Below are 26,390 nucleotides of genomic sequence, written 5' to 3' on the forward strand. Positions count from 1 at the left end.
ACTGTTTGATACACACACAAATAATAGATTCCAGCTTTAATTAGATAGAGCTCAAATAGAAATACATATGTGGGGAGCAAATTAAACAGTCATAATAATAATAAACACTCAAGTAAAGTACAGATACATGAGAGTAACAAAGTGTTTGTATTTCATTACTTCCCAGTTCCCACTGCTGCTTTAATTTAAAGTAGGGTAGTCAAGGCAAAATACACCAAATGCGCGATTGGAATTGTGGTAACTTCACCTTTTTTACGACACAATGTTCATTTTCTAGTTCAAATGAATTATCTGCCAATCTGAGGCAAGCACAGATTATAAAAAGAGGACTGATTGAAAGACGCCAATCTTTTCCACACTGCCCAGCCTCGCTTTTGGGCCTCTCCCCTCTCCAGCCGACTTCCATAGTAGTGGGGGTCCACGATAAGCAGGTAGCTTCCAGCGGTCCCAGTGCACACCCCAAAGATCCCCTTTGATGAGTTGTCCCTGTCTCCACCCATCATGACGGGACATCTATGTCTGTCAAAGTGCTGATGGAGCTCTTCCACCGCAACCTGCTCCAGCTCTGCTCCTCCGCTTCTGACGTGCACCAACCTACAGGGGACATCATAAAAATAGGAGAGCACCAGAGAGGCTTCAAATGTCCCAATCCACTCCTTGGAACCCAGAAATGAGCTCGGCTTGTCCATCATGGACACCAAGGCTTGTTGGATCTCTGGGATGCTCGGTGGAGGTTTGTTTTGGACCAGAGGTGTCACATGATATCCCAACCAGGAAGCCATAGTTTGGATGGTGCGGTATCCACACCCCCATCCTCTGTCATCTTGTCCGTCGCAGCCATAATGGTAATACTGATACTCCCCTTCGACGAGGCTCGTTTTCAGAGGCTCTGCAACTGGGGGCGGCAGACCAGTGTGGACGTTCGTCAAAAGAGTTGTCACACTCGCCATAATATTGGCGTTTCCAACGGCGCTTTCACCCCAATCAATCACCATCTCGCCTCCCGACGCGAGATCGCTTTGGTTCATGTTTAAAAGTAATTCATTGTGCGTCGATTCCGTCTGTAATGATAAGCTTTGCGTCGACTTCCTGTTTTGGTACAACCCCATTATTCTTCCGTGTGCTGGCAGTGACTTTCCGGTGGAAGTGTGTTCCTACCAATGACGTCAAAATAACCTGAGGGGGAAAAAAGTTATTATCGGCCATTATTATCTTCTATACGGTCACACTTTTTATGGAATAGTTGAATGCGCATTGTCAAGTCAGTTTCCCGACCTTTTTTACGTCAGAAAATGTTCACGACTATATTCCATAAAGCAAGAACTTGGGAAATTATTGATGACTAACTGATGAACTGTATTTATAAAGCACTTTAAAATAACAAACGCTATCATTAAAATGTGAAAAAATATACATAACGTGAACATGTATAATAAAGTGGAATTTACACCACATGCAACTATGATTTATATAACATTAAAGATAACTTTTTTATATATAGAGAACTAAAATGAGCAAGGAAAACAATTTGACAGGAAATTTGAAAGTATAAAAACAGAAAAAAGAGAGAAGAAAAATAAAGAGATTGGAACTCGGAGACCTACTATTTACTAAGCTTGTGCTGCCCTGTATCCCATAAAATGAAATTACATAAATAAAACAGCAACCTAAAATAGCAAGACTGTACATAACAAAAAAACATACTGTAGGCTACATAAAAATAATTATTAATAGAGTCCATTTGGTACAGTTTTTTATATAAAGAGTTAGTGTAAGTATCCTTGAGGAAGATAAAGTCTCATATAATAATAATATGCTTAACCGTAACAACTTAGCATAAATGCACACACACAACCCTCCAGCTATCATGACTGTCTTTGAAGTTAAATTAAATCTGAGTACAGTACCGGTAATCTTCTCTTGTGCAAGGGATTGCAACTCGCCAGGCAGTTCTCTAGAGCTCCAGCAGGGGGGAGCAGTGCACCTAGAGGACATCGTGGCGGCCTCTCTGCACCTTAGTTCATCACCAGGCATGGGTTCATGCATGACAAACTGACTCATGAAGATTCCGCCACATTGCTTCCTAAAAAAAAAAGGCATAGCATCAAAAGAACATCAAAAGGTGCATCAAAAATTAATGTTGAATAAGACACCTATGTGATTTATGCGTCTACTTATGTCCTGTCTGGAGAGGGAGAGCTTCTCCAACTAAATGGGCATTCCTCACGGCACAGTCTTAAAATCACTTTAATTCTGAAATTCTTCCTCGGTGGGACAAAAAACAAAATTACATGGTCAAATCCGGATGGTCATAATAGGTCGACCTGTCATTCAAATTCATTCAACCCGTTGCTCTTTGAAAGAATGAAATCAATCCAAGCTGCTATTGAGCTGTTCGGCTTGACTGCAAAAGATTGACTGACACAATAGTCTCATAATAGACACACACACAAACAAAAACGACTTTTCTAGTGTATATAGCATTGTTGGAGCACTAATAAGTGAGTGAGCATTTATTGCAAATCAGATGATACATTCGTAGTTGAGGTAAAACATATAAAGCAGTAATTCATAAAAGCAATGAATAAAATATATTTTTTTATTGTTATTGTGGGCCTTTTGGCTCTTTTGAATCAGCCATAAAAAAAAAGATGCAAGTCAATCATTGCCACGATTGACTCCACTTGGACATATAAGCGTGGGCACGGTTCACCAAATAGTTGTTTGTTTGCTATTTGGTGCCGGGGTCCAGCCATGTTAAATAGAATTTTCTCATGATGTGTACACAAGATTTGAATCACAGCACCATATTTGGTCAATAGCCACTCCGGAGATATGAAGAATACAGATAGATCACAGTGTGACATTTGACAAACTTCCACCATTTAGGAAGTGCAGCTACTCTAATCTGTGCATCGCATGGATATCAAGGATGTTTGGGAACACAACTCGGGCGCCACTAATTACATCACTGTTGTTGCAGAATTACTACATACCGGATCAATGTCAGCTGGTGGATTTCCCGTAAAAGCTGTTGAATATATAAATAAATTGTAACAACATTTGGGCCTATATAATTTTTTTAAATTAGTGTATTTTACTAAATGAACAAAAAAAAGCAATCTTTTTTTTTCTGGTGAAGAGTCGCATGACTATTTTTTTGCCGTCGCCACTAATGTGATGAAAGCTGAGTCAAAGTCAATTAGTGAACGGCGTCAGTGACCCCCAACGTCTTTAGCGCCCCCCAACGTCTTTAGCGCCATGGACCTGTTACATAAAGACACATTTTGACAACACGGCAATAGTTGACCGACTCGTGATATATGTAGGTAGATAGGGCGAGACTCTGAATACAGCCATAGCCCGAGGGAAATCTCAGTGACCTGCTTCCTGTCCTGGAATGCCCCCCCCACCCGGTCACATGTCATTGACGGGGGATCACAGCAAGGTCACCATATTCTTGTCACCGTGGACACATACAAGCCCAAACAAGGAATTCTGGCCCCCAGTCGGTGGCTCCTACCTTGGTTCCGGTGTCAATAAACCCCCCCCCCCCTCCATTCTTTTATGTCAACTTCCCGTCCAGTGTCGCGCCAGAGGAGCAGACATAGCTGGCCACAAGCCCACAAACGTGACACGGAGACGCACGCAAACGGCGACAGAGGGCCGAACGTTGGTCTCTATATGTGCTCATAAAGCCGTCAGGTTCAACCTTGACGAACTTCAGTCCAATTAACGCAATGACTGCAGGACAATGTGTCATGACGACGACACTCCCACGCCAGCCCCCTTTACTACACGCACACACTGACCCCCCCCCCCCCCCCCACCACCCCAATCCCCCTGATCACAAAGCGTGGACCGCAGCACGTACCTTGTCTCCAACTCAGACAAAAGCAAACACCCCCCCGGCGAGAGCAAACACTGCAACAATCTGTCAACATTGTCTCTCTAACTTGAACACGGCGGCGGTTGAGCTTTAAAGCTGCGATCCGTCGTGCGGAGGCACGTGTGCGATTCCAGTAAAAATGAATTTGAAGGATGATCGGGAAACTCGGCATTGTTTCAATTCGACCGCGTCAGACTGAGGAGCTATGACCTTCGCGTGGAGCTGAAGGTCAGCAACATATTCGGAAACAGCCCAACAGTGTCAATCAAATGTGAGCATTGAAATCATTGGCAAAGTCAACCGTCTCTGGGAATCTGTATGAGTCGAACAGCGGAGCGTCATGTCGCGGCGGACTTGCGTCACTGAAGTATGTGACATTGCATTACCCGTACACACTCCTCCCCTCCCGTATAGCAGCATCCTATGGGCCGCACAAGGGAAACTTCCAGGAAGGATCGATGCCTTTTACGGGGTCACGGTGAGAATGTTTGATAACGGCATGTGCACGTGATTTGTCACGCATGCAATCAACGTGAATTCAGCTCTACTGTTTCCATCACATTCATATAAACCAAGCAGCCATCCTGTCTGCTGCGTGTGACTGAAGGCCATTTGTGTCATCGTGTCACAAGGCTATATCATGTCTCGCCTATTTTAGAAACACTGCCCGCTCACACTGGCGCGGCCGCCACAGACAGGATTCTTGGAATCCCCTGCGTCTATCCTGTATAGTGGTTTTGATCTTTCAGATTGGATTTTAGTTATAGAAGCAAGCTCGGGAAGGAGGCTTGTCTGTGGCCTCCAAAGCAGAAAAGCCACAATTGAACACTGAAGAGTTCTATAAAGTGATGTATGGGATAGGAAAACCACCGATTTCTTCGCTGCAGGAACCAAGAGACCAGCTCTGATGTCATCATTACTCATCTTTTCTTACCGTTCAGCATCATCTCTGTTTCTTATCCAGTTATTCCCATGGGTGGTCACTGGATTCATCTGGAATTGGAAAAAAATGCAATTCAGGCCAATATCATGTTAAACACACACACGTTGCTGTTTTTTGTGGACATGGAAAGGTACTACAGTAAAATGCATTTGGTGTCTACATAAACAATAGACTTGTATTTGTGACGTCAAATGTTGAATGGACCATTTTAAAACGGCCTCCCTCAGACATAGAGTCACCTGAAAAATAAATTGGAGGGAAAGACACGTAAACAAATGGAAAGCATCCAAACAATGGATGGGAAGTCTCCGCACCATTTTAGCGAGCCACTATTTACCTTTTGGGACCCATTCTTTATAAACAACGAAAGCCTTTCGTTGGGGATAACAATGAGAGAAAACATCTTTGGTTGCAGTGGGGTTGTCACCACGCGGACAATGCGACCTTATCCCCCCTGGGCATCAATTATTTAAAAAAAACAAAAAGGACCACTTTTTAGAAACACCTACCGGAAAAGTGGCGTGGATCCTCATAAAGGGCCTCGTTTCCAATTAACGGACCGAGGGGCGCAGACGGTGCGAGCGATGCGGACACCGCCATGGATTTCCCCGGTGAGTTTTACGGACACTTTTGTCTCGTCCACGCGCTGCGAGAAAGAAAAAAAAAAAAAGACACGCGCGCCCTGGAACCTCGCGTTCGCGCCTCTCTGGGAGGGCGCGGGGGTGGGGCGGGGGGGAGGTTTTTGGCGAGCCAAATAAAAAGCTTTCGCCAAAGCCAAGCGGTGATGCAAACGCAGTCTGCTGGGGGAGGGAGGGGGGCTCGGCAGACTTCCTCGCCGCGGAGCTTTTTTGTGGGGGCGACTTTTCTCTTTAACTGGCTTCAATTGATGCGCATTTGCTGGCATGTTGCTGAACGATGAGGCAGCCGTGTGCGAATGTTGCAGAACACCGGTAGAGGTAAGAGCCTTGTCACGTCGTCGGATCAGGTGCGTCACGTGCTGACAAAGCATGATCCAGCATGTGTGCGCAAATAGGGGAATATTGACATTGTCGCTGCAGGGTTTGGACACACATTCTTGCTTAAAAAAAAAAAAAACCGGGATCACCGTTACAAAAGAAAACGAAAAATGCTTGCGTGTAGATCTTTTTTTTTCTTCTTCTTCTTCTTCTTCTGATGAACTCTGCCGTCATTGTGTACAAATGTGTGAAAATAGTAGAAGGGCTATACGGCTCCGCACACTGCAGCCAATTCCCCCGGCATGAGTTCCGATTTGTTCAGCATTCTTAATGTAACCAATTACTGGAATACAATGGAACTTTGCCCAGGTCCTTTTGAGCGTGAGGCTCCCAAGTTGTTGAAGTCAGTTATGATGTACTCTTTGTGGGAGTGAAATTGCATTGGAAAATACTGAATATAACGAGTAATCCCGGCGGCCTGGACCTTTGAAGAGTTCTAAGAATTTTGCCATGTCCACAGTAATATCAATAATAAATATGTTAATTGATTGTATTCATTTGAAGTTGTGGAGCAGAACAAAATTTCTATTTGAGTTTCTTGGAAGAACAGTTATTTTTGGGGCATCTCAACAGGGGAAACTAAATGATAATTAGGTAACCAAGCGCATCCTGCTCATCAGGGAAAACTCTTCAAGTTCAAATGAATTGCCCGGAGGCTGATCAGATCAGTCGATCATTTTGTAATTTAATTGATTGGACGTGAATATTCTTTCTTGATATAATTCTCCTTGACAAAGTAGAAAGAAGAAATGGAACTAATAAATGTGTTACTGTGGAGCAAGGAGATGATCTGATCCATTGCAGACCTGGAAGACAGGTTAGGCGTCCATGCAGTCCATGCAATCGTACATTGAATGAGGCTAATTACCGCAGTTAAGGACTGATAGCGGAGGCTACGTGCACACACTGAAGTGCAAAGGGACATTATTCCTAAAATGTGTCTACCTCGACACATTCCACCACTGCAAAGTCTATGGAATTTGACTACTTGTGAAAAACAGCAATCTTTTAAGTAGCATTAATCCTACAAGCAGAAACTGTGCAGTTGGAGTCCCTCAAGGTTCATTCACGTACCCGCTACTTTTTTTTCTTTTTTTTTTTTTGTGGAAAAGGGAATATCTAGGTCCTAAAGTTGCGCCTAATGCGGACACTGCGGATTACAGCAACGTTGTCACGTATTCAGGGCGTGCAGAGGTTATGCTCGGGATTCCAGCTCAGCCCAGGAGGAAGCGACGTCACGCCTGCCAGACCGCCATCCTCGGTGAAGGAGGTCAGGAGGCAACGCTCCTTAAAATGGCATCTCTTCCTCAGCTCATTCCCACATTTAGCCCGCTGCCATGTTGGAGTGTGCGAACCTGCTGCATCAGAACCTCACGTGCACATCCCAGCACCTCCGGGACGCTTGCCACCGTCCGTCCGAAGCCACTTGTGGACAACGCGGCTTCAATTGAAAATAGATCAGTTGGCAGACATAGCCGTTAAAATCCCTCCGTCGTGTGAGGTGATAACACGGGTCCGCACATTCTCACGTAGGCAACGGCGGAGGTGCAGAGGTCAAAGTTAATCCTCATGGTGGAGTCACACACTTGTTTGCAAAGGAGGCTAATGATTTGCACCGGAGTATACGTTCAAGAAAGTGTTGACCCTCTGAATGAATTCATCAATCATTAAGAGTGGGAATGGGTGCCTTCCTCCTGAGTCACTGATCAGACCCAACTTTGATGGAAAGTTCCTTTTCTGGATGAGTTTGAATCAAGATTATAGAGTATGAGTTAAAAAAAATATAAAAAATAGATGAAACTATCTATCCAGCCATTCATTTAAAGGTACAGTCAGTGATCCCGAGCGCCATCTAGTGGTGAATTAATAATTAGCTATGATAATAGTATGAATTTTTTTTTATCGCATAAACGTAATTATTATTTTTATTTTTTATAATAGTAGGTAAAGCAATCCCTATTTTGCATGGCTGTTGCCTCATCTGACTAGAGGCTGCCATGTTTCGCCACCATCTTCCTGCCACGGATGGCCAAAGGAAAAAGTTTGCGAACATTTTTGACCACCTCCCACATGGTCATCGCCGAGTCTCATGATTCGGGCTCCCGTCGTTTGTCACCTTATGCTTTGCTCTCACAAGCTTTTCTTTTTTTTTTAACTAGCTTCTTCTGCTAGCCGTTCTTGTTAGCTATTCCAGCCTATGGTTCAGGCTAACTCCCACGAGAGGCTTTTGTAAGTCGCTCCGGATAAATCCAGCTCGCTCGTTTTGTTTTTTTTGCCGTCGCTCGCTGGGCTTCACGCCAGCTGAGCCACCGTAGTTTGCGTGCTTCATTTAGTGGTCACTTATTACACACTGTGCCTTTTAATTACGCAGTATTATTATGCACTCTCGATGATTGCACTTCAAATTTTATACGGATGCACATATAGCGCAAACTAGTTGACTTGACGCAGAATTTTATACGTGGGACATAAAGTGCAGACGAGACGACTCAAGCTTTAATTGGACTAGTCGCATATTAAAACTGAAACAACACATTTCTGAAAAAATGAATAATTAAAACCCTACATTAAAACTAATGAAAGACAATGACCTCTGTGACATCTTGTAATGTATATTCAGAGGTGCACCCAGTGATTGTATTTCTGGCTACTCCGGGCAAATTATGCTGCAAGTCTATATAACTTAATCTCGCCTTCATCTGATGATCTTTTGTATCGTTCCCGTCCTGCGTCACGCTGGGGCTGCGGTGAAAGAGTGCATTCAGCTCGAGGTGCACAAGGGCCAGGCGGCGTGCCCACATGACAACACAACAGGAGACCTGCTATCATTTGCCAAGCACACCCGCTGAACTGGCCCCGAATGAACACAATGCTCCAGCGTGCGCGCAACGCGGGGGAGTTCGTTTCGGTAGCGTTGACGTTAAACGGCAAAGAGATGAAAGATGATCATTCAAATCGACATCAAGAGGATCTTGAAAAAAAATAATCATATAATTGAGAAGGGTCCCATCTCAATTTGTCAAGATCATCTTTTTGATGTGGTTCACACGCGGGATACCCTGCACTATTTCATGGCAGCGTACAGCCGAGACCTCTGCCAAGGCTTAAATCATCCTTATCTGCATCGGACCCAAATTGAATAGCTCCATAGACGGCCACTTTTTATCTGCACTACAATCGTCGAAATGCCAAAGCATTTCATGGAAATCAGCTAAGTTGTTTTTTATATTAAGATGTTCCCAACCAAAATTAGCCATTAATACATTCCAAAATTCCCCTAAATAAAAACAACAAAAATTGCATTATAATATTGTATTTCATAAAGAAATACAGCAAATATATAAATAAATAGGACATTAGAGAAAAAACACTGCATCAATTGAATGGCCGTTGTGCTGATCTTTCTAGTTTGTCCACCAAATGTTTCACTGAGATGTCTAAATTCCTCTCCGTTCATCTGTACGGGACTAATATTAATAAAATTGTAATTTTCTTTGGTTTATGCTTAACTTGACAGTAAAATTCAACAACAAATTTTTTTTGGGGGGGGGGGCAGTATCTCAAGTAGTCACAGGAAATAAATCCCCCGAATCACGGCTCAAGAATCGTAATTTGGGTAAATGCTGCAGTGGTTCTTAACTTGGGTTCAATCGAACCCTACACTCTAAAAACAGTTGGGTCAAAAGTAACCCAATTATTGATCAAAAATGGACTGATCCGCTTTATGCGTCAATTTGACCCAACTTTCTGGGTTGTTTTATACAAAATGATCTGACCAATATTTACGAGTTGCTTTACACTAAAAGACCAATTTCTTGACTCAAAGTAGAAGATCGTTTTTTAGAGCGTAGGGGTTCTGTGAGTCAGTCTCAGGGGGTTCGGTGGAGGTCAAGGCACACACCAGACTCAAATGTTTCGTCATGATACGCCCCGATTGGCCATCATTGGATGCAGGCGATCACGCTAAATTGCTTGGCCTATTTGTGCTGCAGCGGATTTGGTACACTAAGTAGTTGACTTGTGACTGTTTTGATGGTACGTCGTGTGATTCCTATTATTGTAATCACTTCATACTATGTATGCAAAAAAGAAAGAAAAAAAAGAGGCCCACATTCCATGAATCATTTTGTTCTCCTGTTTGCTCTATATCAATGTCTTAAATTTAAAAAATAACCATATTCCATTTTGAATAACGAAGGGATCCGTGAGTGCGCATAGGAAACTGGTGTGGTTCGGTACCTCCAACAAGGTTTACTCATTCACTGCCATTGACGGCTACAAACGTCAAAAATTCATTTGAACTATTTCTATTAGTTTAACATTTTTTTCCACGTTTGTTAACAAGAGTATGAAAATAATTTTTGTTGTTGTACATTTAGAACAGATATAAAATTTGTGATTAATTGTGAGTTAACTAGTAAATTCATGCGATTAATTACGATTACAATTTTAATCACCTGTCCCCCCCTAATTTTTAATAATCTTTTTTTTATATTTTTATTCATTCACTGCCATTGACGGCTATAACCGTCAACAAATAATTTGAACTCTTTCTATTTAACTTTTTTTTGTTAACAAGAGTATGAAAACCTAGAAAATAAATAATGTACATTTAGAATATATATGACATTTGCGATTAATCGTGAGCTAACTAGTGAAGTCATGCGATTAATTACGACAACAATTTTGATCACCTGTCCCCCCTAATTTTTAATAATCTTTTTTTTATATTTTTATTCATTCACTGCCATTGACGGCTATAAACGTCAACAAATAATTTGAACTATTTCTATTTAACTTTTTTTTGTTAACAAGAGTATGAAAACCTAGAAAAGAAATAATGTACATTTAGAACATATATGACATTTGCGATTAATCGTGAGCTAACTAGTGAAGTCATGCGATTAATTACGACAACAATTTTGATCACCTGTCCCCCCTAATTTTTAATAATATTTTCTTTTTATTCATTCACTGCCATTGACGGCTATAAACGTCAAAAATTCATTTTAAACTATTTTTATTTAACCCCCCCCCCCCCCCCACACACACACTTTTGTTAAGAGTATGAAAACCTAGAAAATAAATATTGTGCATTTAGAACATATATATAATTTGTGATTAATTGTGAGTTAACTCATGAAGTCATGCAATTAATTATGATTTAAAATTTTAATTGGCTGTCGCCCCTCATTTTTAATAATGAATTTATGGCAGTGAATGAGTTAAGAAGCATCACGACCGAGCGTTTTCTTCCAGGACTACTTGCCTTGCTGTTGATGGTGTTGGAGTGGACCTGCCCAAGCCTGCCATCCCCACTGAGGCCCATCTGCGACCTGAGGGTCCTGAACCATTTCATCAAGGAAGCGCAAGACGCCGAAGTGGCCATGGTGAGGCGATTGATTGCGATTTGGGCCATGCCATTGCATCAATCCTGCACTTGTGTCCTTAGAAGTCATGCCGGGATGGATGCACCCTGTCCCAGTCCGTCAGCATTCCTCAAACCAGGGTAGACTTTGATGTCTGGGAGAAAAAAAACGTAAGACTTTTTTTTTTTTTGCCTCGAGTTCTTCCCGATGTGTACTTTAGCGCGCTACTTGCGTTTTGGCCAGGCCATGGAGAAAGCCCAGGAAGTGCAGTGCGGCCTGTGGCTTCTGCAGCAGGGTCTCAGCTTGCTGCGCAGCTCCGTCACCAACGCGGCGCTGCACGGCCACATCGACAACTTGGTTAGGAACGTGCTGAGCATCAACGCCGTGCTGTGCAGCCTCAACATTCCGGTGAGTTGGGACACGCGTGCTCCTTCATCGCTGTTTGGATTTCAAAATGGGAGACAATATGGACCCGTGAAGCACCAGCTGCTTCTGTTCTTTGCGAGGTCAACCGAGCGTGGCTTTAAAGGGGAATCTTTGGCAATGGTATTTTGTTTGATCCCCCACCTGTGGAACCGTCGGATTAATATTGTGTTTGTTGAATTAGAATTAAGCAGGTAAATCCATTTTCATCCATGGCAGGAGGCTGCCATTTTGCCATTCGCAGACCAGTGGGGTAACAAATAACTTTTTTTTAAGTAAAGGCATGGGCTCATAACTAATGGACTGTACAGCATAAGAACAACATTTTGTAAAAAAATATTTAATCATAAGTATGGGGGATAAAGCATAGTTGCTTTTTTTTTTTTTTTACAATGTTTTAAAATCAGTTGCAGCATAGCCGCTAAATGCTGCATCACCGTGTTTAGTTTGTACTCTGGGCTCCACTAATGGACCTGGGTCTGCACATCTCAGAGCCCTACTGGGGCTATAAATTTAGAAAAATAATATTTTATTCGGACCTTGTTTTAGTCAGGTTATTAATATACTGTACAATCTATAATGTTGTGTTGTTGAGCCCTGATCTAAATGTTACTAGTGCAAATAGGGATTTGAAAGTGCAATGACTTTTCCATTTTTACCAAACTGAGCTTTTTTTGTGTGTGTTCCAAAACAAGAGCCAAACTGTTCTCCTTTGCGATGAAATTATTTGATGTGCTCTGGAACACAGATATGCTCTTCAAACATGCCTCAGTTTGCCTGATAGCAGTTTAATTGATGATGCCAGGCTCTAGAATTTAGGACTTTAAGCTACGTAAACATCATCCTGCCCCAGGGAACAAACAAAATGAGGTCCATGGAGGCCTGCACGGAACGGGTGGAAGAAGCCCGGCAAACACCAAACACAGAGCGGTACCTACTCCAGTGATCTTGGACCTGAAAAATGCTCCAGATCCAGATTTCCCACAGATGTCTTCCCAGAAGGGTGGGAGCTGTTTTAGCTGCACAAAAAAAGGACATTCTCCATATTTTAGGTTTACCACATGTGCTCCACAAGCTCTCTAGTGGGACACGACAGAATCACAGCCAGAGTACAGTTCAGTTGTATTTAACTTTGAAATATTGCATTCACTTGAGCATAATAAAAAAGTTGCTTTTTCTGAATATTTTTTGTGGGGGCTTTTGCTTTTTTTTCTGTTTATTTTTGAATAGTTTATGTTTTTGTGTTTTTCAGAAATTATTAATTTTTTTTTAAATATATTTTGTGTTTTTCAGAATTTTTTGTGTGATTTTCAATTATTTTTTCCTATTCTTCCCTAACAAATTGTCTTTTTTTAAATATATATATTTTTTTATGACATAAAAAAATAAACAACAAAAAACATCAGAAAAAGTATTTTTTCCCCAATTGAATGCAATACATTTACGTATTTGGCGGCTTTGTTTTTGTAAACAATTTTTTTCCTGTTTTTCTGAATTTTTTTGTATTTCTTTCTGTCATTAATATATATATTCTGGAAAATATATATATTTTTCTCAAAAACAGAAACAAATTGCAAAAAAACAAACAAAAATATATACAGAAAAACAAGCATTCTGGGGGGGAAAATGCGGAAAAAAACTCCCGCAAACAGGAGAAAAAAAAAGAGAAAAAAATGGGAATTTAACAAAAATTATTGCCCCCCCCAAAAGGGGGAAAATACTAAGAAAAATAGAATAAATAATATATTTATAAAAACTTGAAGTGAATACGATATGCTTCCGTAGTACACCACATTTGTTTTGGAAGATTTATTTACACGTGTCTATTCATGTTTTTGGCTCCGTTATTCAAGGAATACGTGCCTCCAGCGAGCTCGGCGGGCCTGGACAGCACATGGCGGGCATCCACGGCGGCCGACTTGCTTCAAGTGCACGTCAACTTCCTGCGAGGAAAAGTGCGCCTCCTTCTCACGGATGCACAGGCCTGTCAGCAAGACGTCAGCTGATCGGCCCGTCTCCCCACTCCAAGCTTTAGCCGCTTTGTGCTGGCAAGGCGAAAGAAAAGGCCTCCCCTCTGTTGACCTACTTGCTAGCTGCTAGAAGTGGTGTGGAATTAAGAAGAAAAAACAAAAAGCACAAAGCCACAACCATCCTTTTTTTTAATTTTTATTTTTTTTAACTAAGCTATGTGAGGGCAAAGAACAGTCACAGCTGGAGAGAATCGCACCTTGGAATGTCCTCGTGGACATATGCTGACCAAAATAAGCCTTTTGGAAGTAGCATGGCTCTTGCACTTTGCGTGTCAATGCACTGGTGTATATGTGCCAGTTCGGACTGCACGTGGGTGCGTTTTTCTCTTCCCTGACAGTTTAACCTTTTGAAAGTGAAACACGGAACGAGACCCAGAGAATAATTGATTACCTACTATACTTTCTGTCTCGTGGTTGACATTTTTACTCGGTGACCAGGTTGCATATTTTTGTAAACATTGCATAATGACTATTTATACAGATTTTCTACTTTTTAGCTTTGTATTTGTCAATGTTCATCTTTGCTGTGGCTCACAGACGTTTGGAAAAGCTACCGTTGCATTCTTCCAAAGAGAGGATGCAGTGAACGGGGCAGCCAGAGTTCAATCATGAGAACTTGAAACTGCTCCATCATTATCTGTCCAACAAACAATCAAACAGAGCCTACAGTGATAGCCTGCTAAAAGAAACAAAAACATCCTGCAAACGAAAGCAGTCTGTCCCCAGAATCTGCGTCATTTGGTCAAAATGGATGTTGAGCTATTCCAAACTAGTCGACTTTTCTTCCTTGTAGTTTCCTTCATTTTTTTTTTTTACTTGTTGCGCAAGTGCAAGATGTTTTTTGAGGATGTTTGCACATGTTCCCTTTTCCTGTTTTCACTTTGAGTACAATCACTGTAAAAGTTGCTATTTAAATAAAAAATATTATTCTCGGATAAAGAAATGATAAAAACAAGGGGTTTGTCCTCATCTTTCCTGCTTGCGAATCCACAGTTGGTGTGAGGATGATGAATAAAACTCTACTCTCAAATTACTGTATTTTACAGCTCAATTTTATTTGTAGTTTACGAACACAAGACTTTGAGACTTGATGAGAAACCAAGGTGAAGAGAAGCTTACCCACTACTGACACCCAGTGGTCATTCAACACAACACTAGGTACAAAAAAAATTACACTGAAGATGTAAACAATATTCTGTGTTTATGGAAAGTTATGCTCAAAAAGGCATAAAAGAATATTACTGCCACTCAGTATCACGTTTTAATTTGGCTTTAGAGCCCCCCCCCCCCCAAAAAAAAAGAGAGTGACCTCAACTGGAGTTGTTTTGCAGGATGCGGAAGTCAAAAATTTTCAGATTTTTTTGGGCACAGTGGCAGTAATATTTTGGGTAAAAAAATAAAATAAAAAAATCAGTCCTCCAAATAAATAACATAATTGACACACATGCATGCAAATCAAGAAAGATTCTTCCCGCTGCTTCTCGGTGCCTCACTGCGGGTCCGGATAAAAAACCTTGATGTGGATAGCCGAGTTGTTGCGCGTTCGCGTCATGGGCTCTGCGGCCTCGTCGGGGTCCTCGGGCTCCAGGTCGTCCACCAGCTCCACCGTGGAGGTGTTGGCGGCCAGCTGCAGCGCCCCCTGGCTGCTGGCCTGCAGCTGCAGCGCGATGTTGATGGCCCGGTTGATGGCCAAGCCCAGGCCGTGCACGCAGATCTCCCGGTGGCCGCTGCCGCCGTCCAGCAGCTTCTGGCAGCGGGCGAGCTGCGCCCGGAAGTCCGTCTTCATGTTGACGTATACGTCGTTTCGCCTTTTGGGGAGCTTTCGGGGGAGTCGCTTCCGGAGGGTGTACTCCACCGGGTCTATGTCGACGGCGCAGGGGCTGTCGGAGGGTTTCACGGGGGCGACCGCGGGGAGCGACGACATCCCTGAATTGCGAGGGTCGGTCATGTGCCACCGAAATGCTGCATTGGGACAAAAGTTGAATCACCGCTGACTAAATATCTCCCATTTTATGTCACTCCCGCGACACATTATAGCACTGAAAGCTAATAGAGGCGTTGAAAATAGGTTTACGATCCCAAGCAAATACCTTATCATTTATATTCTCGAGCAACAATTGCACATTAAATCAAATTGTAATTGCACCAATGCTTACCTACGGCTGATAACTGTAGGATAGTTTCGTCTTTTCACGTCGCTTAGCACAGTAGCATCTTATCACAAGCGGTCCTGGATGCAGCTGTGACCCGGAAATAGAACAAAACAGGAACTGTAGCAACGCTAATGATCGCAAATGTGTATAAATGTTTTTTTTTTTTACTTTTCAATTGACAAATCAAAATTAAATTAAAGACACATTTCCGCAAATGTTACCAGCGGTAGATAATTATATATTTAATTAGCCTTTAGTTGCCAACTCGCTTAGCATAGTCGCATCTTGGCACAAACTGGCCGGCCGTAACCCGGAAGTCGAGTAAAATTCTACACCATATAATTTTGCACACATTTTATAATCCACCGAAAATGTGTTTAAAAAACAAACAAAAACGGAGCAAATTAACAATAACACAATGAGGAGGAAAAAAAGGAAGTGGGAAAATTCTATGCAAGTGATCAAATGAAAGCAAACCGAGCTCAAACACCATAAACATACTAAAGGGTGACGTCACGGTAGGTCGGTCGGCATCCTCCTCAAAAGACTTCCAAATAATAAACATAAATCAAAGTAAAAAGAAACTACTGTACACCCCGGCTGTGGGCCAAACGGCGGGGTCTGGCGCCACCTCGTGGTCAGTTATGTCAAACAATGGCAAAAAAGCGATTATTATTTTCTCATATTTTTCTTATGTATGCAGGAGGGCCATTTTAGGGCGGGGGAGGGGGGGTATTATTATTATTTTTATCCCAGTGCATTGATATTGATAGCCGTGTGCACTTTTGCACGTTTATTATTAGTGTTATTATAGCATCTTCAATAAAGACACCAGCTGCACACAATTGGCTATGAATGTCTTTAATGTTTCCCAGATCAGTATCACAGCATACAGTGGATAATAACTTTTAAAGTAAACATAAAGATCATCACCTTAATAGTTTTTTCTACATTTTTAGCACCTTTTTTTTCTCCAAAATGCCACTCTTTAACAAATTTCTTCTCAAATCTCGGGTTGCCATTAAAAATAAAGAAAAAAGTAGACAACAGGTGCAACTTTGCGTCGGAATCTGAGCAGGAAGTTCATGCGCATGTGTTTACTATTATGTGCTTGCATGTGCCATTGGCCTCAAACAGATGACCTTGTTTGCTCTTCAGAATGAACATAACACAGGGAACACAGTGTGCGGACACTCGGACAGTATCGAAACAACTGTAAGATCTTATTCATGTGTGTGTGCGAGGCATCTTATGGTATCAAAGCCCTTCAAAGTGGCTTCATGTAAACATGGCTACATGTGAAGTGAGCTCATCGACGGCCTCTCACCATGACTCTTCACCTCCCATTTTGTGGCGCACAAAAGGTAGGCTAACTTTAACGTCTACGCCTAATTAAGCAAATCACGTATGCTTTAATAACAAGGTGTACTTTAGAAGTGAAAGAATGAAAATATTACAAGGGTGGCATGAAACAAGATTATATATATTTTTTTTAAAATCAAGAGTAGCATTTATTTAGAAATCAGCATGATGAATTTCTGCTACAGTGTATGGATGCTACAGAATTTCCACGTGGTCCTAAGTGCGATGAGAACGAGAAAACAAAATCAGCACGGTTGCCCTTTCTTTGCAAACTGCACCTGTTGTCAGAGGTCATCACAAAATTTGGGCGCCTCGTTCATTCACTCAAAAATAAAAAGGAAAACTATCAAGAAACTTAATATTTACAAATATTTCATCTGGTTGATTCTTACACTTAAAAATGTACACTACTGATTTGTTTGCAGGTTTGTGTCTGTGGAAGTCTTCCGCCATCTCACATCCTCTTCCAGTGGCAGTTTATAAAATAGACAAGAAAGAAGAACAGCCCAGCGCGTAGTGCTTGCGGTATTCTGCTTCAGGTAGTGTCACAGTCCGTTCACCCCACGGCCCCCCAAAGCATGGATCGGACATCTTCCATAGGACGGAATAGCAAAGGTTTCATCTTGGCAAACGGAGAAGAATACAAAGCTGGCCATGCCTTGAAATGTCAGCTCATTGTGTCCCCTTTTGTGATTTAAGGCTTTCTCCAAAGTCTCTTTTCTCATGGCAGTCATCATCGACTCTGCAGAGCTCCACCACAAAGGGCTGTTTTTGTCTTGTACATTGTGCACGCGTCTCTACTTGCAAAACTCTCAGATTGAGGGCTCAGTGACGTGGCGGCCTCCCCACACCTTTTGGCCCCTTTCGTGGATCGGAATACAACGGAGAAGAAACTAAACAGGCTAAAAGCTAGCGCACGAGCAACAACAGTACCAGAGACAAAATAAAAAAAAAAATAAAAAAACGGGCACAATTGGGGACAGCTCTAGTTTTTAAAGGGTCCCTGACTCGCAGCAGGCCAACCCACCTGTGTGTGTGTGCTTAGAGTCGCCATTTCAAATCGTACTTTACCTTGTAGAAATAGAAGAACCGAATGATGAAGAAAACAGAAGGAAAGATCAACTGGCATGATAATACACACACTCTTTGGGTTGGACCTAGCACACTTGAAGCAAACAATGGACGTGCCGGATAGAAAAACGAGCCACGGGTACGGCATTGGTCGCATGTGAAAGCGCTGCGCAGATGGCTAGAAAGCCGAAGCTTACTGTCGGTTGCGTCAAAAAATCCTCATGAGAGATGACGCTTTTCTTTCTTTTTTTTTTTTTCCTGAACTGATGCTGGGAGGTGAAGCGCTTTTGTTGGTTTGGGGAAAATGTGTGGCTCCGCCCACTCCCCAATGAGCCTTCTTTAAAAAACAAAAACAAAAAAAAAACATGCATAGATCCCCTGCTGCAAAATACCCAATTATAGACTTTCTCCTTTGTACACATATACAACTATATATTTTTATATATACTTTCTCTATATCTATATTTTCAACTCAACAAAATGCAGTTGCACATACAAAACAACAACTGAACAAAGAGACAAGCTGTGAAAGAAAAGAAAAGCACAATCAAGGGCCAGTTTGGCACTTTGTCATGAGAACACATTTGTTAGTGGACAATAAATATTTTCTTGAGGATTTTTGCCCTTCATGAGAATGCAAACACGAACTTGGCACCGAGAATGCTGGTTGGATGAAAGTATAAGATACAAGATACTTTTCATAGCGGACCACACTCCCTTTACAAACACTGGAAAAAAGGGTCAGGAAAAAGCAGGGGTTAAGATACAGATGTAGAAAAAAAAGAATGGCACAAAAGGGAATGAAACAGTAAGCGACACCATAACACTTTTAATAGTTCGGGGAAAAAAAGGCGAGAGTTCCCTTCAAGAAATGTCAAGGAGTTGCTCGGAAAGACGTCCCGATGCTTTTTGAGAAGAGCCGTTTCTCCCAAACGCACAGCTCAGTTGCCACGCCGTACTCCGTTTCACTCGCAACATGGAGGCGGTTGTGATGTTCTCAGACAGTCGCCAAACCCCCGATCCCGAGGTCCCCATTTGCAGGTTTCTAGTAGCACAACCAGTCTTCCTGGTCCCTAGGTGGTGCTGTTGCGTCGGCTACTATACCCTGGTGGTGGAGTGGGGGTGGGGCAGAGTGTTGTTGTGGCCGGTGGTGGGGAAGGTATTAAAGGCATGAAGGGGCTGCATGCTTGTGATGGTGCTGGGGATCATGGTGATGGTGTTGGGCGTCATCAGCGGCACGTCGTCCGGGGCCCGGCGCAGCGCCAGCGTGTAGTCGGGCGGGCAGGCGGGCCGCAGGATGTCGTGGGGCCGCAGGGGCTCCATGTCGTGGTGAGCGTCGTGCTCGGAATGCTTCATCTGCAGGGACATGATCTCCTCCTCCTGGCTGTGAGCCAGGTCGTTGGCGGGGCCGCCCCGCTGGGGAGAGAGCCGGTGGCGTCGCATCTCGTGCCTCTTGTCGCGCTTGTAGTAGAGGGCGGCGAAGGCCAGGATGTTGAGGAAGAGGAGGGACGCCCCCACGGCGACCGTCACGCTCAGCTCCGTGGAGTAGTCGCGGGTGTCGCCGGGGAAAAGAGCGATGGCCGGACGCTCCGAACCGTCGGGATCCGGGTCGTACGAGAAGGTAGGGTAGGGGCGATGGGTGGTGCGGGTGCCTGTAGTTCTGGTTCTGGGGGTGCCAGGGCCAGGGCCAGGCGGAGAGCGAGTGGTGGTTGAAAAAAGCTCATCGTGCAGATTGTGGAGGTGGGGGACCAACTCCAACCAGAAGGCCACCTTGTTGGCCCTGTAGTTGTCTCTGACGCGAGGTTTCAAGCCAATGTGGAGGTACTGCTTGTCCTTGGAGTTGAACTTGGTCCAGATGACTTCTTCAAAGCGGTTGGGCTTGGTGTGGATGAATTTGGTGTCCTGGGGGACAGGCAAGTTGGGATCCCTAGCGAAGAACCAATGTTAAGATGACTTCACTGAATACCTGCTTGGTCGGTCTACAAGTCCGTTCAGTTCTACCATCGAAAGACATAAGAATTTGAAAACCAAAAAATGCTTACCCAGTCTTGGCAAAGTTGGTCCAGTAGGTCATGACGACAGCGCTGAGCATGACATCATTCTTGGAGAAGTTGCACGGAAACAAGTCCGTGGCACCGATCATGGGCACCCCGAAAACATACGGTATCTCGTCCCCGTGGGCGGCGTCGGCCCACTCGGGCCGCGTCTCGGTCTGGCAGTGGTGGTAGAAGGTGTAAAAGTAAACGGGCGACTGGAACTCGGCGTGGAGCTTGGCGGTGGCCACCGCCGGCGCCACCCACTGGTGGTCTGTAAACAGCGCCAGCAAGGTCTTGCGCCGCATGTCGCCATTGTCCCTGTCGGCCCAGTCGGTGTACATGAACTTAATGGTCTCCCTCAGGATGTCTTTGCCTGGAGGACAAGGAAGAAAGAGTAACCTGATTAATCATCAGCGAAGCAAGCTGTCATCGTATCACAGACACAACCGCGGCAGAGATGCACTCGAGGCCAAAAGGTCTCTCCGAGAGTGACAGGTAGTGCGACAGCGTTATCCAACGGGTTTGTTTGCGCGACCGAGGCCGGCGCTGCTGGCTGGTCGGATCCGTCGAGAGACGGCGTTGTGATTTGAAGATGTCACACTATGGGGGGATGGCGGGAGACGGCATCAGCACCCACAGAGCCTCAAAGGCCAGAGCATGGACCCACCACGGTGAAAGATCATCCTCATGACAGGGTCGCTCCTTTGCATGCGAGACCGCTTTAGTCACGTTCACTTAAGTGACTAATGCGACTAAACTTTAGTCGCTTCAGCCGCTCGCCTTTCCCCCACACAATGTTGGTATGAGGTTTCATAGTACCCACACAGAGCCTCCAAGACCACCACATGGACTCACCATGGTGAAAGATAATCCTCATGACAGGGTAGCTCTTTTGTATGCCAGGCCGCTTTAGTCGCTTTAGTCGCTTTAGTGACTAAAGTGACTAAAAAGACTAAAGTTTAGTCGCTTTAGTCTCTCATCTTTTCCCCCCCACACGATTGTGTGAGGTTTCATCGTACCCACATGGTGAAAGATAATCCTCATGACAGGGTAGCTCTTTTGTATGCCAGGCCGCTTTAGTCGCTTTAGTCGCTAAAGTGACTAAAATGACTAAAGTTTAGTCGCTTTAGTCGCTAAAGTGACTAAAGTGACTAAAGTGACTAAAGTTTAGTCGCTTTAGTTGCTCGTCTTTACTTCACACAATAGCACCCACAGAGCTTTAAAGGCCAAAGCACAGACCCACCACGGTGAAAACTAATCCTCATGACAGGGCATCTCCTTTGTATGCCTAACTGCTTTAGTCGCTTTGGTGACAAAAGCGACAAAAGTTTAGTCGTTTTAGTCACCCCCCCCCCCCCCCCCCCCACACACACAATGTTGGTATGAGGTTTCATTGCTATTTTATCGAAAACGAATTTTCTTTCTTACCCTCGGGGTATCCATAGAGGTTGTCAACAAAGTTGGATATGGTGTAGTCAAACGCCGCAGCTGAGATGCCGTCGTTGTCCTCGCTGTCGTCGACAAACTTCAGCCCCTCCCCCTGATTGACGCCAATCAGCATGTCGTAGTTGAGGAACTCCCCCTGGACGCAGAGCGCAGGAAGGAACGTCATCGGCGCTGGACATCGTAATCATCCTGATTCTATGAACTACCTGCTGCATGAGGATCTCGGGATCGTCGGGCACGACGTCTCCGTCCACCACGGGTCCGAAGGCGATGTGGTAGCGAGCCGGCTGGATGTCCTGATCCACGAGCTCCCTGAAGTTCTTGCGCCTCAGGCAGTCGACCAGGTCCGCCGTCTCGCTGTAGGTGCAGCCCACCTTGCGCGCCAGGATCTTGGTGTACTTAAGTGGCTGATAGTTGACAGACCAGCTGGAAATGGCTGTTCCACTTTGGGCGATGGCCCTGTGGAAGAGGCCTGGGAAGAAAAGACACCCTAAATGTTGTCGACTTCGCTAACGCGTTGAGCGGAATTATCCGTCCATTTGCATTTATTTGAAAACCTTCTGCAAAGCTGCCAGATGGAGCCTCGCGCGCGGCATAATGTAAGGGATGCTAACGAGAGGATTTGGAATGCGGCGGTCTCCCTCCTCTTCCTTAAGTCTGTCTGACTCGAGTTCTGTCACTCCGGCTGCCCAAGTGGCTCGTTAGAGGGGGCTGCCCGCATCACTCGTTTTCCTAACGCTCTCTTTTTCTTCTTCTTCGTCTCCTCGCCTCGTCGCGTCTCAGTACCGGCCGCTAAATTATTAAGACCAGCTGCAGAGCCCAATTTCCCTCAGAAATCAATTACTACATACTGAGGGGAAGAAGTGTGGAGGCAGACTGAAATGGGAGCTTTTCTTCAAAAACAGTTTTTTTGGGTGAGTCGCCATCCTTCATTTAGCTGCAATTATCACACCGGTTTAACCACGACTGCTTTCATCCAACATTCTTTACTCATTCTCCCTTTCCAATGATTCACGACAAGATGGCGGATGGTTGACGGACTCCTTACCTGGAACCCTGGCGGAGAAAACTGGGGTATAACAGACACAAAGCATCGAAAGGGGCTGATGCTGACGATGGAGACGAGGACAATGGCAGCGATGACATGATGACAATGCAGAAGACTTTTTTTTTTTTTTTTCAGGAAAAGGGGGTAGCAAAAAAGAGACAATGGGTTAATACATGTTAGCGTTCAACTGTTGCAGAACGGGGGAATCAACAATGACGACAAGTCTTCCGGTCCAGTCCCAACCACTGTGTCATGGCACATTTAGTCGAAATAATTGAGACAAATAACGTATGTTTATCTATATTTTGACAAACAGAACCATGAAATCTTCTTCCGCACCTGTTGCCATTCAGACAACAGAATGATTTTGATTTATTTTCATTATTTCAGACATTTGTGTCGGTGTTGTGCGGTGAGATTTTTCTCATTTAAAAAATGAGCCTGGCTCAATTAGGGTTGGGAAAAAAACGCAAGTCAGTGTGAAGAGGTCAAGTCATCAAGTGCAGTGGCGCCTTGAGATACAAGTTTAGTGTTGTTATGAATTCAACTTGAGTTCTAGGCAGTCCTGTCTGGCAGAGCATGTTCCTGCCCGATTCATAATAACGCTTATATCCGTTCTACACAGATGATAAAGAATATTACTTTTTTCTTTTTTTAACAAAAGGTGTCATTATCTTTGTCTTTAGGTTTAGTCTGACGGTAAACTTTTGTTGCTTATTTGCCCCCCCAAAAAAATAAAATAAAATCAACCGAACCACAGCTTGTATCTGGAATTTTTTTTAAATTTAGGTTGCTCGCATCATAAGACTCCTGAACTGTAGTCAATCTTGTATATTGAGCACTGCCTGTTCATATAGCAATTAGCTTAGCACAGCTCAGAAGCAAGAGAAAGAACAACATCGGCTGGTAAAATAAGTCTTACAGAAGATAATTTAACACATTTTGTTAGATTTTGTACAAAAAAAGGTAATGGCATAATTAGTTAGTAGGTGCATTTAAGACATAAAGCAGGACATCATACACACACACACACACACAAAAATACAATGTTTTAGGGGCGGTTAGCTAAAAGATCTTGAAACCTGGCGAGTGTGTGAGCGTTTGGCTGCGGGTCATCGACCGCTCAGATCTGACTGCAGAACAAAGTGGATTGCTCCGCGGGCCTCGATAACACACAGCGCCTCTGGGTGTGTGTGTGTAGTCACTAATGGGGAGCAGGAGGTTAGATGGATGTGGGTTTTTGGTGGAACTCAATGCAGCAGTGCAGCGGACCATTAACAGAAGCATGGGCCAGGTAATGCGCGCTAACGTCCCCCGTCACTCCACCGGATCAAACATGGCCGCTGCTTTGAGTTGAAATTCTATACAGTTGGCTGTAAATGTGTCGCGCAACAACTTCTTGCACTTTTTAGTTTCCGCATTAGAAATGTCCGACACGGTAGCAATGCCAATGATTATCCAAATCATTTTTTCTCTTGCAGCAGATAAAAGCAGTCCGACGATCTTTACCCTCCGAGTGGTGTGAGAGGATGAGGAGGTTGACACAGGACGCCCCAGCTCCCGATCCAAAAATGGTGATCCTCTCCGGGTCTCCGCCGAAGTGACCGATGTTTTCGTTGAGCCAGCGCAGTGCCTGGATCTGGTCCAGGAGGCCGTAGTTGCCCTTGGCCGACTGATCACCGGTGCTGAGGAAACCTGCGTGCGGACGGAGACAACGCAGCGTGACGCCACCTTTCGCAGATAGTCCCCTTTTGTCCTAACAAGTGTATTGTTTGTGCATTTAGAACATAAAAGAGTCCTGTTGTTCAACCCGTTTTTTTTTTTTTTATAAGCTCCTGGAAGGAGCAATTTCAAATTTTGTATTAAGCAAAGCTCTTTGAACCCCTTTAAAAAAAAAAAGGCATTTTCAAGTTGCCTACGTTGGTACAAAGTGTGAGGAAATTCTAGCTTTTATCTCGAGACCATCTGGCCCTGACTTCAAATTGCTGTTACAAAATAGTTCAAACGGGGCGACCGAGGGAAGAGTCAATCATTTGCTCACGCACACTAATGCTCACAGGCTCTCACAAAGGAGACTATTACAGTTTCTTGGTCGGTTGTTTAACGCCGGTTCGCGTTAAAAAAAAAAAGAAAAAAAGAAGGAATTGTAAAACCATCCGTGACCATTCTAATTGGGTCTTCAGGTAAGTTGTGATTGTACATTGAATGAATGAATGAATGAATGAATAAATTAATAGTTTATTTCGGTACATAGTACAGAAAAAGAAAACACAAATATAGTTTCAAAAGAATAAACTGAAAAAAAGAGTGTGAACGTAAAAAACAACAACAACAATAAACTGGTAACATTACGTTTTTGCCAATACTCCATCACAAATAAATCCTGCTAGCAATGTAGCAGCTTTGGCTACATTCAAATCTTGCTAGCGTATTCAAGACTAAATAATGCAGCTTTAAAGTGGAAGTCCACCTTAAACATTTCTTGACAATAATGTTATATGTGACCTCACTAGTCTAAACATGACATTCTGATTAATATTATATTTGTAGAATATGAGTTATGAAGCAAAATCCAGCCTTTTTTTTTTTTTAAATCCATCTCAGGAGGCAGCCATTTTGCCACTTGAGGTCGACTAAAGATGACATCAATGTTGCTCAGGGCTCAGACAACAACCAATGAGAGCTCACCTGTTTTTTGAAGCTGTGCTGTGATTGGTTGTTACATGAGAGTGACAAAATGGCCGCCCCCTGAGATGGATAAAAACGGATGGATTTTGCTCCACTAACGCAATATTAACCAGAATACCATATTTAGACTAGTGGAGCTGCATAGAACATATTATTGGCAAATACATTTTTGGGGTTGACTTCCTCTTTAAGTGTTGCTCAAACAAATGTAATATCTCACAGTCCTGAAAGTTCGTCTGTTGACATTTGCCTTCATAATTGCTGCTTAATATCTTCGATTGTTCCACCAAACAAGCCAATATGTTCTATTGATCTTAATTAGACTCTCCATTAGGTGAGCGCGAAAAGGTCGCCCATTAAATCCATACAGCGAAGGTCGATCACACAGACAAAGCTGACTGCAATCACGCAAGTTCATAAAATGAAACATCAATAAAGAGATGTATTCCAATTTTCCTTTGACGGCTGAAGCAGCATGAGAGTACAACTGCAGCAACCCGCTTGAGTCCATCTCACCGAGCACATTCATCCTAATCTGACAAGATGCTCGGACAAAAGTGACGGTGTGCGGTGCGCGAGATGAAAGCAGAGCGTGAATAGGCTTTAAAATGGCTGTGGTTAAAAAAAAAGGAAAAAAGGGTGGTGGGGGGGCTGAGGGGAGGATAGTGGATGTTCTGTGAAGCCCGGACAGAGGAACACTGTTTCATCTGACTCCAAGATACCGGGCACAAAGGCCGGACCTCCTGTGCCTTGCAAATACACTTTTGCCTCTTGAACCTTCCCCCCATTTGCACTCTTGAACACGCAGGCTGTATACACACACACACAGCGATGAACCTTCCCCTGCTGCTGTGACATCATAATGCAGTAGAATGCAATTTTCAAATCACTTAACAATTTGCTTGTGTTTGTACAA

General features: G+C 43.6%; 4 protein-coding genes and 1 long non-coding RNA gene across 7 annotated transcripts in view; 2 read left to right on the forward strand and 3 right to left on the reverse strand.

Moving 5' to 3' along the window:
* Positions 1–13: 13 nt before the first annotated feature.
* On the reverse strand, positions 14–5,518 carry ufsp1 (UFM1-specific peptidase 1). Its single transcript, XM_086059438.1, has 4 exons — positions 5,342–5,518; positions 4,824–4,882; positions 1,908–2,083; positions 14–1,176 (listed from the first exon to the last, which is right to left on the reverse strand). The coding sequence occupies exon 4, from the start codon at positions 1,107–1,109 to the stop codon at positions 288–290; it is 822 nt and encodes a 273-aa protein (XP_085915564.1). The 5' UTR covers positions 1,110–1,176; positions 1,908–2,083; positions 4,824–4,882; positions 5,342–5,518; the 3' UTR covers positions 14–287.
* Positions 4,916–14,708, forward strand: epoa (erythropoietin a). 2 transcript variants are annotated; one of them, XM_086059440.1, is made up of 5 exons: positions 4,916–5,443; positions 11,108–11,238; positions 11,301–11,387; positions 11,461–11,625; positions 13,494–14,708. In XM_086059440.1, exons 1-5 carry the CDS (start codon positions 5,431–5,433, stop codon positions 13,644–13,646), a joined length of 549 nt encoding a protein of 182 aa, XP_085915566.1. In that variant the 5' UTR covers positions 4,916–5,430; the 3' UTR covers positions 13,647–14,708. The 2 variants fall into 2 exon arrangements, with proteins under 2 accessions (XP_085915566.1, XP_085915565.1); XM_086059439.1 differs by lacking the exon at positions 4,916–5,443 and adding an exon at positions 5,622–5,788.
* Positions 14,701–15,929, reverse strand: pop7 (POP7 homolog, ribonuclease P/MRP subunit). Its single transcript, XM_086059441.1, has 2 exons — positions 15,827–15,929; positions 14,701–15,632 (listed from the first exon to the last, which is right to left on the reverse strand). Exon 2 carries the CDS (start codon positions 15,616–15,618, stop codon positions 15,160–15,162), a length of 459 nt encoding a protein of 152 aa, XP_085915567.1. The 5' UTR covers positions 15,619–15,632; positions 15,827–15,929; the 3' UTR covers positions 14,701–15,159.
* Positions 15,930–16,668: 739 nt separating this feature from the next.
* The window catches only part of nlgn2a (neuroligin 2a), a 61,392-nt gene continuing 51,670 nt past the window's right edge, over positions 16,669–26,390 (reverse strand). For both annotated transcript variants that reach the window (XM_086058280.1, XM_086058279.1), the window contains 5 exons: positions 24,296–24,481; positions 21,945–22,210; positions 21,721–21,874; positions 20,299–20,665; positions 16,669–20,183 (listed from right to left, as the gene is read on the reverse strand). In XM_086058280.1, the coding sequence (XP_085914406.1) occupies positions 19,355–20,183; positions 20,299–20,665; positions 21,721–21,874; positions 21,945–22,210; positions 24,296–24,481 (1,802 nt within the window). In that variant the 3' untranslated portion in view covers positions 16,669–19,354. The remainder of the gene's footprint in view (positions 20,184–20,298; positions 20,666–21,720; positions 21,875–21,944; positions 22,211–24,295; positions 24,482–26,390) is intronic.
* On the forward strand, positions 23,532–24,595 carry LOC147159407 (uncharacterized). The gene is made up of 2 exons (XR_015090432.1): positions 23,532–24,080; positions 24,268–24,595. It is a non-coding gene; the product is annotated as an uncharacterized LOC147159407 (long non-coding RNA).

Source organism: Leptonotus elevatus, chromosome 17 (genome assembly GCF_054856555.1).
Source record: "Leptonotus elevatus isolate MCC_2025b chromosome 17, RoL_Lele_1.0, whole genome shotgun sequence".
Lineage (NCBI taxonomy): Eukaryota > Metazoa > Chordata > Actinopteri > Syngnathiformes > Syngnathidae > Leptonotus > Leptonotus elevatus.